General features: G+C 41.2%; 1 protein-coding gene across 1 annotated transcript in view; it reads left to right on the top strand.

Annotated features, from left to right (window-relative positions):
* The window catches only part of ncanb (neurocan b), a 172,925-nt gene extending 164,707 nt beyond the window's left edge, over window positions 1-8,218 (top strand). The window contains exons 16-17 of the mRNA XM_084723209.1: window positions 4,689-4,871; window positions 6,851-8,218. Coding sequence (XP_084579335.1) covers window positions 4,689-4,871; window positions 6,851-6,987 — 320 coding nt within the window. The 3' untranslated portion in view covers window positions 6,988-8,218. The remainder of the gene's footprint in view (window positions 1-4,688; window positions 4,872-6,850) is intronic.
* The last annotated feature ends 8,426 nt before the right edge of the window (window positions 8,219-16,644 follow it).

Here is a 16,644-nt window from a genome sequence, read left to right as displayed (position 1 = left end):
TAATTAGTCTCAAAACCCCTACACACAAAAAAACCTGGCGCATGCATGTGGGCAGCAGAATAAGGTTGTTGACCTATTGACATATTTTCACCTTATTAAGCTGATATACCCATCAAGCACACACACACACAGCAACATTAGCATTAATTTGAAGTAGTGTCTCGAGCTACTAAACAAATCTAAGTCCAATATTGACTTTCCTTTTAGCTCTGTTTTTGGTCTCCACCAGCTACTGGGGTTTGGTGTTGTGGACATGACAGTTGTTTCCACCAGGCTTGGCTCTATGATGTTGCTGAATGGAGGGAGGATCTCGTGTCCGGTCAGGCATGTGCTGGGGCACAGGTTTGTTAGCGGCTCATCTCGCTGCCGTGCAAGGAACAGCAACTTGCCTCCTCCACATAGCTTCATACCCCACCAGGAAGAAGAAGTGGAGTATTTCCCCTGCCCAATTTTGTTGATTGGCTAAGATTTTGTTGATTTTGGTTTTTGTGCTTCTACCATGCGACAGTTGGCTACGTAGTTAAATGTTTTTTTTCCGAAGTGTGCATAGGGTGTTTTATTTTAAAATTAATCGAAAGCTCTATGCGTTTCTGTGTCTGATTTTCTGCCTAGCTTGATCTGTTCTGTGCAGCTTGATGTGGCTTCCATCAAAAATGGGCTAAATCACAAGAATGGCCGTGACCAGCTCCAGCAGCTGTGTTGCAGCTGCAATGCGACGCAGCCGTGCCTGATGGAATCAGCACCTTTCACATTTCACATAATCATTTAATCCATTATTATAATATGGACAAATATTGATTGGTGCGGATTTAACTATAGCCGCCATCTTGAAAGAACTTCACAATCCACGGGTACACAGAAAGCCGCTAACAGCAGGAGAGTTTGTAGATATTATGTGCATCATGTCTTTAATCTCATCATGCATGCCAACTTTTTTGCTTTATATCTGACAGTGTGTGTGACTCATCTGCTATCAGACAAACACAGGCATCAGTGGTGGCTGAATGTTTAATCTTTAATCAGTGGTTTACCATGAAACAGAAATCCACACTTTTGTTTCAATGATTTAAGTCACTGCTTAAAGGATTGAGAAGCAGCTTTAGAGTTTTTTAGAAAGTACATTTTCATGGGCTTTTTCTAAGAAACCGAGTTCCTCTCTTGGTAGCAGCCCTGTATGTCCTTCAGGCTTTATTCTTTAAAAGACCTTTCTCACTTAAAGCGTCTCCCATAAAATCACAGCTCCATTTGCTTTCCCTGAGTTTAGTGACATTTTCTTTTATCCCTACTCCAATACATTCTGACTTTGCTTGCCCCCACTGTGAGAAATCATTCAACAGTGAACATAGGTGAGGCCTAATGGAAAACTACCTTTTAGCCTTCCATTTGTGTTGAGTCAGTGATCGTCTCGAGTGAGGAGGGAAGTGCTTATTGCCCCTTCCTTCCACAACACATTAAACTGTAAATGTGGCATTAAACCCTTCATCAGAGTTAATGACGTTGCTTTCCCTTATTAAGAATTTAAGAGGTATTAGGACAAGGACAAGGGAATTAAGAGGGATTGTAAACATTTTCTGATGGCTGATTAAGTCCTCTCATGACCGCTTTTAGCACTGAGGTGTGTAAATCACATTCAAGGGTGGAATCAGTGGTAGTTTCTGTTGTTGGCAAAATAGGTTCGTTACCTTTGATAAGGGGAGCGTGGAGGTTTTTCCACCTCAAACAAGTTTCCACAATCCTTAACCCTTGAGACTGGCAGCTCTTAGCTTTCTCTCTGACAGGTCAGGACTGTTACTGTAGGTCCATCAGCATCAGTTGGGTATGGTAATGGCTAGCCAGTTCTAATGCCCAAGTTTTCAAAAACCAACATTTTCACTGGCTTTATGTAATAATGACCAGAGTCTAAATTTTCTGCAGTTTTCACCATCATAAGGCAATATTTTAAGAAAGAACTGAAGTTTGATTTGGATGTCATAACTATTGAAATAAAGGTGATACGTATTCAGTGGATAGTTGCATGTGATGATAAATTTGAATACTTTTGTCAGTTTGGTGACCCATTCATTATATATCTCACACAGAAAGCCTCATTTTGTTGCTGCTAATTGCTTAGTAGTTAATTTCTCAACTTTGGTGAACTTTTACCTGCAAAGTCGTGGCCTCAAACAACATCAATGACATGCATGTTTTGCTGGCGTCAGCAGGCAATGGTTATGCCCCTGTATTTGTTTCACAGCAGATGTTCATCTAGCAAACACAGGTGTAACTAAAAACTTGATAAAGTGCTGCATTGCATTGCGATAACAGGTAGAAGAGAGGAACATTATGAGTTCCACCTGTGCTTTTCCTGTTATGACGAAGTCAAAATGTCTCCTGTGAAAAACTGTATGATTAAAAATTAGTTTGGAAGGACAACAAGAGTGCTCTGCTGCTAGCAAGGCTATCAAGATTCAGGTTAGCATAATTTATTTAGAAAGCAGAACAGCATTACCTGTCTGGAAATTACAAAGCTACGTCTCAGATGAGAAGGCTGGCCTCAGCAGTGCACTGAACTAATGACCGAGCTTCTTCCTCTCACTATTTGATAATTGCTTCAGAAAAATGAAATGTCAAAGTTGGCGACTTCTTTAAGCTTTTGTCGTACATCATGTTTAAAGGCAGGAGGAAGCGCAGCTGCAGGGCTGCCATCTAGGGGCTCCCAGAGTTACTACCCGTTCACCTGGTGAGCCTGGCACCCCCTGACAAGAGAGTTTAAAATCTGTAAAGTTGTTTGAGTGTTTCCCTGAGGCTTGTCCAGGCTGTCAGTCTCTGACCAAAGTGTCAGTCCTCTCTCCATCTCAGCTTGTGTAAACATTTTTCTGATTCTGCCTCGACTCTTTATGTGTCTAAAACGCTGTGTTACTTTGACAGCTGCCCACTCACTCACTCAGACTTGGACAGACATGCTGTCCCACAGACACTTAATCCACAGTTTGATTTTGTGCTTTGAGTGGTTTTTGGGATGTGAATCGCTTGTCTGTAAAACTATGTGAGCATGCCAAAAAAAAAAAAAGCTTGGGTGTGATTTTAGACGCTGAGCTTGATTTCCAGAAGCACATATCTGATATCTCTAAGGCTGCTTTTTATCATCTTAGAAATATATCAAAAGATGTTTCCTGTCACAGTCAGACTCTGAAAAGCTGCTCCATGCTTTTATTTCCAGTAGACTAGATAACTGTGTTGCACTTTTTGCTGGACTGACAAAGCAGACATTAAATAAACTCCAGCAAAAGGTCTAAGGACATCACTGACATCTTATCTTCTCTTCACTGGCTCCCAGTAAAACAGTAAAAGAACTGATTTTAAAATACTTCTTATTCTGTTTAAAGTGTAACCTCACCCCCAGATCTGAGCCTAATGGTGCCTTCATGAGGTCATGTTTACCGTGTTTATAAGATGATTATAACAAGTTCACGGGTTCCATTTGAATGCAGAAGAGCTCCACGTCCTGCAAAATTCTGAGAAATGCTGAAAAATGACATCAAACTGAGGAGGGTGTAGGGTGGGGGTGCACATGGTAACCACTATAGGAGGCGTGGCTCATGGCTCCCTAGTATGTGAGGCAAGATAGCAGGTAGTCAGAGCCAGCACCGTCAGAGCTAACCAGCCATGAGCCACTGCTATCAGACTGTCTGTTTCCACCGTGGAAACACAGAGAGTCTGCTGGAACTTTGACAGTCACTATAAAGCACATTCATTCCCTTTGTAACAGTTTCTGTGTGGTAGGTTACCTGTGTTGTAGCTGAGTGAATGTTAGCGGTTCAGAGTCGCTGTGTGTGTCTGCGGAGGAGTGTCAGCACGGAGCTGCAGCCACTGCAGTGAAGTGAGTTTTATGCTAATTATTCAAGAAGACTCCGCTGGATCTGCCTGTTGAATATCCAGCTTAAAACTAACTTCACCACAGTGCTGAGGCCCTGCTGTTTGTCATGAGATCATCAATCAAGGGAAAGAATGAAGTGTTGTGGAGCTTCTACAGTCATCAAAAGCAAATTCACAGAGTCTCACTCAAGAGCAGGGCTGGGGGAGGTGTGCCGCCAAACTGATTAGAGGGCAGGTTGGTGATGAAGGCTGTCATCATATCACCTTCCTCGAGATCAACTACTAGCTAAATTCAATTACAACAGCTGTATTTCAACCAGAGGGCAGTCACTGAACATCTTTAAACCACAACATGCAGAATTCAAATACACTGACCACCGCCAGGTGAATGAATCAGCAACACTAAAAATTACCCATTTACATTGGTTTTCAGGGGGAAAGTAGCATGGAGGTTTAGTTACTCTTTAAATCTTTGTGTGGCTTAGCACCTGCCTACGCTGTTGACATGTTCACTGAATACACACCTCACTGTACCTAGAATCTTTTATGTTTTCAACATGTATGATATATCTTTGCTTTCATATGAAATGTGCTACATAAATAAAGCTGACCAAACATCAAAAGTCAGAATAAACACTGTATGTAGAAACCATTAGTGACATTTAACTGCTTTGATCATGCACACTTAAAGATGAATCCAGGCATTTTTTTTATTTATTCTGTATGAATATACCGCATTAAATATATATGCACACAGAGGATGTGAAAATAAACAGAAATGGACGTTCTGATTAATATTCTGTCTTGTTCTCTGTCTTTTCTTGCTCCTACAGTGCTTTGTGGAGCCCCACCCACTGTGGATAATGCCTTCTTGATTGGTCGGAAGCGTTCCCACTATGACATCCACTCTGTAGTGCGCTACCAGTGCGCCGACGGCTTCCTGCAGCGTCATGTGCCCACTGCTAAGTGTCGTGCCAACGGCAAGTGGGACCGACCTAAAATCATCTGCATAAAATGTGAGTTTCACACAACAGGGTTTTGCACGGAGCTGGATGGCAGAGCAGCATTTCCATTTGTTAGGTCATTTTTCACATTTACATTTTCTTATTTTTAGTATGCACACCACCACAGGTCTGTAAGATGAACCTCCTACATTAACTGCCCCCGGGAGCTCCTGTCACCACACGCATTCAGGCTTGCCATCCCTGCTCTCATTATTAATAATTGCAAGCAAAAAGATTACCGTGGTTGCAGACTGAATTAAAATCCCCTGGGCTTACTTAGAAGTGGTCGGGTCTCCTTTGAAGTCCTTTATGCTTGAGGTGGGATTTTTCAGACTTCTCAAAACAAATTTTATGCAACCGGTTGACCGTTCATTAAACACAAAGGATGTTTGCTAAGAACTAAAAATGTTCAACCAAAGTGAGATTTGACTTTTAGGCTCCATATCACAAAGAGCTTTTTTGCATAAAGAAAAAAAACACAACAAGTACAACATCTAACGTTTTTATACGGAGTACAGTCTGTCATTAATATCTTATTTTAGAGCAGTTTGTCATTTAAAATCAGTGAAAATAGCCTTTTATTATAATAATTTTATGTTTATTATTTCATGTAATTAATTAATTATTAGCTTCTTGTTTTCTCCTTGTGTGAGGGAGCTACATATTACCTGGTTTTAAATTCTGTCACAGAAGAGAGTAAAAAGTTTAAATATTTCAAATTTGGATTGGTACCATCACCCGTATTCTCTGCCAGCCTCACCAGATTTTACTGCCCTGTTCTCCTTCACTAAAATGATATCCAGTTTGCCGTGTACCATCTGCCTGAAAGCACCTGAAAGCAGCGCTAACCTTTCACATTTAGACAGCTCTTTTCTCTGTGACAGGTGAGAATTGATACTTCAGGTCTGTTGGCATCAGTTAGGTGATGGTTGGTAATGGCACTGCCTAACTGTGAATATACAGTGAATATACTGGAGTTTTGGCCATCATAAAGGCAAAATTTTAAAAAACAACTTGAATTCCATTTGGATGTCATAACACTTAAAATCAAGATGATACGCAGCGGATATTCTCACATAGAGGTTTTTAGATGGAGTGAAATTATGACATTGCAGTGTCACTGCAGTCTGTCATTCCTGGTTAGAGCTCCCTCTTATTTTAGAGCATTTTTGTCATCTACAATCAGCCATAAGACTTTTTTGTTATGTAACTCTCACACACGTTATCTCCTTTGAGCCACAGAAGAAACGTTATTTATTTGATTACCTTTAAAGGACTCGCTCTGACAATGACAGAACAGACAGAATAGATGCCATAACTTTTCAGCATAATTCCTTGCTTCTTCAGAGGAGATACAAAAGGTTGATATATATAAATATTAAACAAAACTGTGCCTTGTATTTCCTTTTACTCGGTGACAGTAATGATGAAATGCTGAAATAATGTAGCCTCTGTTGCAAGTGATAAGAATTATTTTTCCAACGACTCTCTTTCTTTGGACAGAGTTGTTTTTATGGCCCAGAGTTATAGTGGCGTTATCATTCATTGCAGATGACATTTCTTTGTTGGTGAAATCCAGAAAAGGGACGGAGCAGCCTAATTTGGCAGCACACCCCAGGAACAAGCTTATAGTGAGGATGTGAGTGGGTGGCTAGCTCAGTGTGCTCTTGCTAAAGGCGCCCGGTCGACAGCATGAGAGATAAAACAGATTCCCTCAGTGTGGTGGAAACAGTTAAACCTTCTTCAGAGAACATGTGGTTTTGACCTTCCTGCTTTTTGATCCCTTTTCCCTCGCCGCTTACCTGGTTTCACCTCCCTCCGACGATCTGTCTGACTGCCTCTGATGCTTGTCAGTGATTCATCGTCCCGTTACATCAGTTTTCCAGTCGCCTCTTTCATCTTTTTCCATCTCCAACTTACTTCTTTAATAAATCCTCTGCCCTTTTCTTTCATTTCACTGTCTGTCTCTTCCGCTCTGTTTGCCCCAACAGCCCGGCGAGCCCATCGTTACCGGCGCCACCACCACAAGGGCAGGAGGGAGCGCAGGAAGCACAAGAGGCACGGCCATAGAGAGGGAGGGCACCACGGAGGAGAGCTGGGCCAGGGCCACAACCACGCCCACTTCTGAACCAAAAAAAACAACAGCCCCTTTTTCCTTTTCTCCTCTGCCGCCAACTGCAGTTTGCCTGTCTCCCCTCTCGCCCCACATCCCCAAACACTACTTCACACCTTAAGGCCCAAAACTCTCCGCCCAAGCCCCCCTCCCCGCACCGCACTGCCCTGCCCTTAGCTCCACCCTTGGCTCTCCGAGTCAGCCTGTATCATAGTCAACTCTGAGGCCTGCCAAAGTGCTGCCAGGCCCCACCGGGACAATAACAAGATCCCTTTGTACTCTTTTTACTTTCCTTCCTCTGTTTTCCTTTCTTATCTTAACTCGTCTCGCTCTCACACACCCTCACCCAACTTGACCCAGTTATTCCCCCTCCGAGCTCAGCGGTGACCTGAAATACGGGCTACGCTGACCTGTTTTTGAAAAAAGAAAACACCTTCGAGATCCACGCTGAACATTCTTCGGAGAGAAGCGGTTTAGTACAAACTATAAATAGGGACAACATCAAAATCAGATGAGTCAAGGAACACGTCCATGTTGTTGACTTGAGTCTTTTTGTCGGTTGAGCACACTTTATTTTTTACAGTGTTTATTTCTTGACTCTGCTGCTTTTGGTTTGCTCTTTGTAAGACATTGTGCTTGACTTAAAGCGAGTTATTCTGAAACAGATTTAATTGATTTACTTTGAATCAGAGGCAGTTGTAATTGAATTATTTGATTGTTAGCGTTGTATCTTCTTGTCAGTGTTAAGACAGTTACTTTAGATCAGATGCTAAACCCCCAGAGGAAAATGGAAAACTCACCGCATCTCATTCAGTTTCGTCACATCACCTCACACATCAGTCACTTGTCGAACGAGCTCAAACTGCTCTTGTTGTGTCAGACATCCACCCCTGTCATTGTCAAGGGTTAATCTGAACCTTTGATGTCAGTTTGTCTCAGCTCAGCAATTCCACGTATGCTTTGCCTTTTCTCATTTCATGTGTCGCTGTAAGAATGTGAGCTGTGAATTAGTGAAGGTGATGCAGCAGGGCGAAGTTCCTCTCACTCATCTGTTTCTCCTTTACTTTGGAGTTGCCTGTCTTTGGTTTGATGAGGAAAAATTGCGCCATCAAGCATGAGAGAAACATAGAGAGACGGAGCAGGTTATCTGTCTCGATCCAGGAGCCCCCATATGTCTCAGCAAGCACAAGATATCACAAGTCCATCTGCAGAGTTTGATAGTACTGCAAAAAAAAACATTTTAAAAAGTTTCACAAATTTTAACTTCAACCTTTCAAATTGTTGGGGTGTACTTTCCGTTGTGACTTTGGCGTGTCTTTCTCATTCAAGTAGTTGTTGTGGACTGCACTAACAAATGACCATCTTTGTCTGACAAAATTAAAAATTGTAGTTTAGTAATCTCACCCCTGTGGTAGCTAATTTTTCACTTAAACATATGCATTAATTGATTTTACATATATCGTCATTATGGCAAACGTGTAATATCTGCCTATGTATACATCCAGCAGCTATGAAGCAACATTAGCATTCAGTATTTTCAATATTACTTACATTTTATGACTTTTAGCTGTTTTTGGTCTCCACCAACTCCTGGAGAAATATCTGTCTCTTTAGCCACTAAATGCTTCACTGTGTTCAGCAGCTGGTTGCAAACTTTGTCTGTCTGCTGTCTGGAAACAATGCAGTGAAACATCAAAACATGGTACTGGTACTGGCCGTAAAATGAAAACAATCAGATGAACGAGGGTAAAGTGCTTCATCAAGCGACAGGGAGCCACACTGTTGTGTTTGCTATAGGTTTGTTATACCCAGACGAGCCTCCAAGGGGCGAAAGACACTCCACCAGTGAACCTTTATAAACCACAAAAGACTCTTTAAAAACAACCACATCTGTGGGCTTTATCAGCTAATAAAAGCACCAAGTCAAACAATCCGAGGCTGAGAGGCAGAAACACCAACAGTCCTCATTGCCAAAAAAACTGTATTCTGACTCTGGTACAGGTGCTTTAAAGCACTTTACTCAGACCAGATGAACCTCACTGAGCAGTCAGAGGTAGAGAGGACAGAGGAGGAAAAGTGACAACAGCACAGCTGAGTATATAGCTGTAACAGATTGGCCACTACAAGCATCACTATTCACATTTCAGCAGCAGCTTTAATCAGTTTTTGCAGATTTTCTTTGCGGTTTACAGTAATTTTACCAGCCCTCTAAACCGGGATGAGTCGGAGAAAAGTGCATGAAATCTAGAAGTGACTGATGGTCATAATCATAAATCAAATGACATGTGAGGATGAATACAACGCATAAGAGACAGACATGCTGAGAACTCCTCTCAGTGTGTCTTTGTGTTTGTCGGCTGTGTATGTGCGTGCGTATGTGTGCGTGTGTGTGTGTGTGTGTGTTTATGATTGAGGATGTTGACAGTGGCTGAAGTCCCACCGGATGATGATCGAGAGGGTCAGCAGAGATTAAGGCTTCCCATTTCTGGGGCAGACCGAGTCTCACGGCGCTCACAGCTGTTCGCACCTGTGTTCACTCCTGGCACGTGTCCTGCTTTAAAGAGGGGATTGAGACGGATAGAACAAGCGCTTTGCTCTCTTTTCCTTTCCTTTTACTGCCAGGTTAAATTGGTGTTTTTTAAAGCCAGCACTTGAGGATCAGAGCTTCTGGGATTATGTCCCAAACACTGACTCCAGCAGTTTTATCCTTTATGTTTCTTCACCTTGTTCTGCTTTTTTCCTCCACCACCTCTCACTTTAGTACTTTTCATTTATCTTCCTCGCTGGATATCCTTTTCACTGTCACCGTCGTCTGGTGGACGGACACTCTTCAATTCTGTTTAACCAGCCCTTTATTTGTAAAAGCCTTGAACATCTTATAAAAAAGAACACTAAAGCAGGATCAGGTTATAAACAGTCACATGAGGTGAGAAAATCCATCCTGTGCACATTAATTCATTGCCTTTGTTTGTCTCTTCTCACCTTGGCAATGACAACACTCTTCCTCTCAGAGAAGAATAGTGAACCTACACCTCTGTATCAGTTTAATTAATCTACTGCATGCCTAATTAACAAGTTGCATTATCTGCAGAGCCACAGAGCTGTGATGACAAGGGAAGGGTTAGGTTGACGGACAGCCAGTGGAAGGTTTAGGGTGACGGACAGGAAGCGTGGAGAACTGTCACAGCCGTCAAACCCCTGTCGCTTCTTAGATGTCAGGCTGCAGTGGGCCTCTTTTTTTTCCCTTTTTTTTTTGTCTGTCCGTGAAAATGGATTGAACACCGGTGGATGACTGAAAGGGCAGACAGAAGCCCCTCTCGCAGTAATTCAAATCAGAGTTGATGCCCACAGACATTGTAATTACAGTCATGTAAAGGTTCAGCAGTGCGACAGAAGTAGAAAACGTTCTTAAAAATAATGTGATGAAGTGAGGAACTGAAGGTGGGCTGGAAAATAGAGCTTGAGGGGTGCCGTTTATTGATTAAAACTACTGGTAAGTTAAATTAACAATTTCAGATATTTTCATTTAAATAAATGTCAGTTAAATCACTATCTACCACTGAGTGAGGTAACAATGCCTACAGTCCACTGATAAAAGCACTGCAAAATTCATATTTTTCAGTATTAAGAACTGGGTGTCTGTGGCAACATTCCTGGAAAAAAATGCTGTAGTAAGTTATTGTTAAGTCAAACTGAACATTACTTACTGCTGCAGCTTCACATTAAAAGCAGCTGGCAACATGAGTTCTCTTTTATTGTGAAGTGTCACAGGAAATACAATGCGTTTTTCAGTGTTTGACACTGACTCAGTTTTCAGTGTTGCAGGGAGTAATAGAACAAGAAGGAGCGGCCACAAAAAGCCTGAAAAAGTCTAAAACTCAATCATTTGACTTAAATTAGCCTTTAGGACAGTTGTTATTTTTATAGTTTCAGTTGCGTTAACATCAGTCTCACTTTTAAATGTGTTTTTTGGGGAAAAAAAACTGATCATGCTGTAACAACTACAAAATACACATGGAACAATAACCACTGATGCAAACTGTGCAGCTCGCTCAGAGTTTATCAAAGCACACTAGTATTTTTTTTAAAAAGTTTCTTCTCAATGTAATAAGTTTTTTGTTTTCTGTTAAATTACTTTCTTTTAATATTGGTAACTGAGAACAACACACTTAGTGTTTGTTTGAGGCCTGTTGAAGAGAACAAATTTGAAGCCCCAGCACGACACACTCTGCACTAATTGTAATTAAAGTGCTGGGACAATTTTCCTTCATATTCCTTGTGCTCTTTTTTACCAGTAGGGATGTGAAACAGGTCTTTGATTGCATTATAATGCTATTTAAAAGGTCTTAAATGTAACTTGTTGAAACCTGCAGAAACCCCGATTAGATGAAGAGCTGCAGGCTGCACATGTCCAGCTGACTTCTTAACGAGTTAACCAACTCACGCCGTGTACAGCATGGTATCAGATCACGGCTGCTCACAGAATGAAGTAACAAGGCCAATTATTGTCTGACTTCTTTATTAAAATAGTAATTTGTTTTTGCTGCCCCACAGAGTTCTGTGATTTGCAGTATTGAACCTGATGTCACCACCAGTAAGTGCAGGTGTCACCAAATCAACCAGGGCTGAAATCTTCTTAAATTAACTATCGAATCAGTCTTTGTTGGGGTTCGAAAAAAATAATCAATTCAACTGATTTTTAATCTTCTGTCCTGTTTTTTCGTCTTCTCCAAAGAGCAGCTATAAACATACCAGTGACAGCTCCCCAAAACTGAAGCTCGATTGCCCCCTGGTGGCTGGCTGCAGTACAAGTCATAATTCCTGTCTTTTAATGTTAGATGGCACAAACTAAAAAGTCAAAGTACACATCAAATAATTTTTTCTCAGCGATCTTTTCTGTCGGTTTAGATAGTTCTTATTATGCTGATTTATGTAGAAGTGTTTTTTTCTGATAATTTTGTTTTTAATTAGTTTCTTGATGCTATAAACAAGAGGGTTTTACGTCATGATTGACAGTTAAGCCCTTGATTGAGTCCACCAACTGTATTGGCGAGACCTCAAAACTGCTGCTCCAACTCCGATCACTATGGTACAGACTCTGGCTCCAAATGACATCACCAGCACAAGATGGCAGTGCTTGTATCCAGGATATTTTGGCTTCATTTTTTTTTCATTATTTTCAGTCAATGGTTGATATGAATGGTTTGTCCACTGACAAAGTTTGAGGAGTTTAAGCAGGCTTATTTCACCATGCAGCCCAAAATACAAGAGACACGACATTAAAGATGTGTTTGTGATGGTGATGGTCACCCGCCCCCCCCCCCCCCCCCCCCCTGGGCTGTGTGTGTTTGTGTGCTGCCTCTTTTTTAGGGGAGACAGCTTGCTTTTGGGACATCCTCTGGGAGTTTTTGCTTTCGTGTTTTTTTAAGGGCGCCAGGCTTTTTCACAGCATCTCTGCGACAGTCCCACAATAGCGCTTTTAGTATTGAATTCATGCAAAAACACATGCATTCTTCTTCACACTTTTCCTCTTCAAATTTCAAACACATTGACCCGCAGCTCTCAGAAGTGTCTGTCTCTCTTGGCTTTTCGACTTACCCCGTTTCATCTCCTCCTCACACCCCTCTCCCCTCACTGAAGCCCTGAGGGCAGGCAGACAGACAGATAAGAAGCCTTTTAATTGTGAGGCTTAATTACGAAGATGAGTGACTTAACAGAGGTTGCTGCCAGCTGTCTCTTGGCTCAGCGGCGAGCACCCCGCCTGAGGGGAGAGCAGCGGGTAAACTATCAAACGTCTTCACAGCCAGCAGGCCTCTCCTCAACCTCAGCCACCTATCCTAATTGTGACCGAGTCATTCCTCCTTGCAGCTGAAGCCTTTTGAGTTCAGCAAAGATGAGATAAGAGCGGGATGGTGGGGAGTGCGAGTACATCTCGGCGTGCTTGTAGCTGTGACTGTCTGATTGCACTCTGTCTGAACAGTAACGGCAGGAGCAGAACTTTGTTAAATTTGCTGTATATGTTGTGAGGACGTGTGCGTCTCGTCGAATCAGTGTGACAGGAGTGATACAAACAAGTCAGAGGAAATTGACTTTGGGTGTGCTTGTGTCTCAAAGGCAGGTGTTGCAGCAGCGCTCAGAAACACCGTTATAATTTTCTTTTCACGCAAAAAAAACACAACACAACCAGGCACAACAAATCAAAATTGTCAAGGTAAGAGAAAACAAAAAACTGAAAGAACTCTCACCGAATATTCAGGCATGAAATTAAATTTAATAGAACAACAACAACAAAAAAAGGAAATTAGTTACTTCTCAAAGTTAAAAACAAGTGCCCTCAAGTCAAGTCACAATGAATACAGGCAGCACAGGTTTTGAAAAAATAAGTAGCGAGGCAACTGACCCTTCACAAAGACCCACCACCCTCAATTATTGTCGCTATACCTGTCAGATTTTCTTTTCCCACACAGCAAATATCCAGTTTAAACTGATAAAGGTTGAAAATTCAACACCTCAAATTCTTAGTTTTCTTTTAAACGATGAGTCCTTGATTTCAGATGAAAGCTTCTTGTTTCTAGCCAGCCACTGACAATTTTTGCTTCTGAAATAACACAACTGAGGTAGTAAGATTCAATCAGCTTTAGCTAATTAAGCCAGCCTCCCTGAATTGATTAGATCTGCTATCTCCAGGTTACTTTTCAAAGTTTCCAGGCAATGTAAAAGGGTCTGAAGGTGGGATATATGATTCTAATCCGATACACTTTTGTCAAATTCAGTGAATGTGTCCTCGTTGTTTGCTAGCTGTCTGTTTTTGATGTGTGCTGGAAGGTTGTTCAGATGAAGCCACACAACACTCATCCAGCCGATCAGCAACAGGCAACCTTTCTCCAGAATCGTATGGCTACATACATGATATCATGTGAAAACACTGAAACTACGTGTCCCAGGCAAAACATCAGCATCCTTACCAGTTAATAATCCATGTAGGAGATACAGAGATAAATAAAACACATTTCTGTTAGCCCTAGTATTATTTAAGTATGATAACGAAAAATGAAAGACTCTTACTTCATTCCAACATGATCCTGTGTGGCTGCTTAGGTTACATATTTGGACAAGCAATATATACAATAAATTTGTATTTTAAAGTGTAGTAGTTTCACTTTTTACATTACATGAGAAATGGCTTTTAGGATGAGGTGCTTGGCAAATGTAATGTCAAGGTTTCTGGAATATAAACCACTAAAGTTCACTGTTCAGAGGAGGAAACTGTGATGATGATGCAATAACTGCTCATGATGCTTCAGGCGGACAGCAGAGATTAAAAAACATTCTAGATGAGTTTGTTTGTAACACCTCACCCTGCTTGTTCCGTGTTTATTGTCAAGATTTATTGTGTGGGCCTATTAGCAAACAGTGTGAGAGAAAACTGAGAATCTCTGCCACGCTGACTGTGAACCTGATGCATTTTAAACGCAACGCTTGTCAGCGATGGCGGCGTGATGGGAGCACGAGAGGCTGTTGTCCTCAGTCGCTCACAGACAGACTATTGATTTCATGATTAGGCTGTCTGTCTTGGGTTCCTATTAAGTCTGTCGATGGCATTGATGGCACAATAGCGTCGACTGACCACTGGATGTTTTCTCAATGACAGGAAAGCAGACTGTCATAGCTCACTGCACTCATCTGTCCCCGTGTTAACAAGCACGCTGTGTACTCTCCCTTGTGATTGGTCCTATTCAAATGCTGTTTCTGCGTAATTAGCATCATTATCTTCTTTTCTTGTTTTGATCTCCGTCTCATCAAACTTTTTAAAGGGATAGTTTGGATTATTTGAAGTGGGGACACATACTTTTGGATATTTTCACTACTTGACTTTACTGTCAGACAGTCTTTTCTGACAGAAAATCACTGTTACACAAGTCAAATATTGATCTCTCCAAATCAACAGAACTTCATAGGCAAAATCAGTAATTTTGTCTTGCAGCACACTGGACTTTCTGGTCTACCACTGTGTTGATCTGTTAGTTTGTTTGTGTGAGTTTGTGACTTCTGTGTTTTAAAAGGAGAGTTTGGATTCATCAAAGTCACACAATAAAACAAAAAGACTAACACATTGTGGCAGCAGTAAACTAGCAGCTCCCACGTTTCACAAAAGCAAAATTACTGATTTTTCCTATGAAGTTTGTTTGGTTTGGCGAGGTTGATAATTGGCTTATATACCTGCAGTCTCCTGTTAGAAAATGTTGTCTGACAGCAAAGAAAAATAGTGAAAATATTCAAAATATAGTGTACACTTGAACTGACATTGATTTTTTTGTTTTAGTTGAGCCTTTTTTAAGTGGCTAAAATACCTTTATTCACTGACTCCTCTCTGTTTCTCCAAACCGGGGGCGTGCTGACAGGGATCTGCTGTAGATGATGCACAAGCCCACATCAAATAATCCACACTCTCCCTTTAAAACTCTCGTCCTCCTGTGGACTGCTGCATCACTTCTTCACTGTTCAGTATCTAACATGCATGTACACCCCTAGTGGTGTCTGTATGACATTGCGTCTCTCTCTGATTATGAGCTGAGACTATTTATCATTGTCGAGAAAACGGCTATATTCTGTTGGGACGAATGGAAACATGTTCCAGTGGGAGAATGAGAAATGAAAGGGACAAACACGGAGCAGAAACCAGTGACAAACACTCCTCTCCTCTGTGATGTAAATACTCTGAGGTTTTTCTTTTCCTTTTTTTTTTTTTTAAATCCATTTAAACTCTGGGTGTGTTTGTTGCTTAGCCTCTCTGGACCATGTTCATACAGCCTCAGTGGATCCAACACCTATCTCCCTCTTTCAATTTCTCACTCTCTCTTTCTCTCACACACATGCACACACACACACACACACTACTGTTTTAAACTGCTGCATCAGAAAAACAGATGCTCCAGTCAACACACACTTTGCCAGGAGCGAGGTGAGAGTTTGGCATACAGACCAAATCACTTCTTTGGCTCTGTTCCCTGCACAACACTTCAGTTTGCAGCTACCTATGTTTTCATATGTCCACTGCGAACACAGATATGATCTAACTGCAGCTGAGTGTGTTTATGGCTGTGTAAATGTGGTCCACAAGTATTTATCCATATTTATTGATGTATGTTCTTATGAATTCCAGTCCTGTCATTGTATTATATTCTTTACAAGACAAATGATCATTAAAGGAAACCCTTGTTTGGATCTGTTATCTGGCTTTGTTGGAGTGGTTATTTGTGTAGCTCATTTTGTTTCATTAAAGCCAGAATGTGTATAATTTTCAATGTGATTAAACTCTCCTTTAAATTATACTGATGGCAAATGTTTTTGTTTAGAGAAATGAGACAATGGTGAGGGAAGCAACATGCATTGCTGATTGACACAGTGACTATTTATACTACCTCTAGGGGTCACCAAAGTTAGAAAACTTCAGATTATACACAGATTTGTGTTAGCACTTATGAGACATTCTACCCTTAAATACGTTTTAAGCATTTAGTAAAACAATAGTTTGATACTTTGGGAAATACACATTTATTTGCTTTCTTAGTGAGCATTAGACAAGAATATTAATACCACTCTCATGTCATGTCTGTACAGTAAATAAGTAGGAGACAGTCAGCTTAGTTTTTTTTTTTAGTTTATCATAGA

The sequence above is a fragment of the Lutjanus erythropterus genome, chromosome 7, assembly GCF_056507025.1.
Source record: "Lutjanus erythropterus isolate fLutEry1 chromosome 7, fLutEry1.hap2, whole genome shotgun sequence".
Taxonomy (NCBI): Eukaryota; Metazoa; Chordata; class Actinopteri; order Lutjaniformes; family Lutjanidae; genus Lutjanus; species Lutjanus erythropterus.
This window is presented reverse-complemented; position numbering and strand designations above follow the sequence as displayed.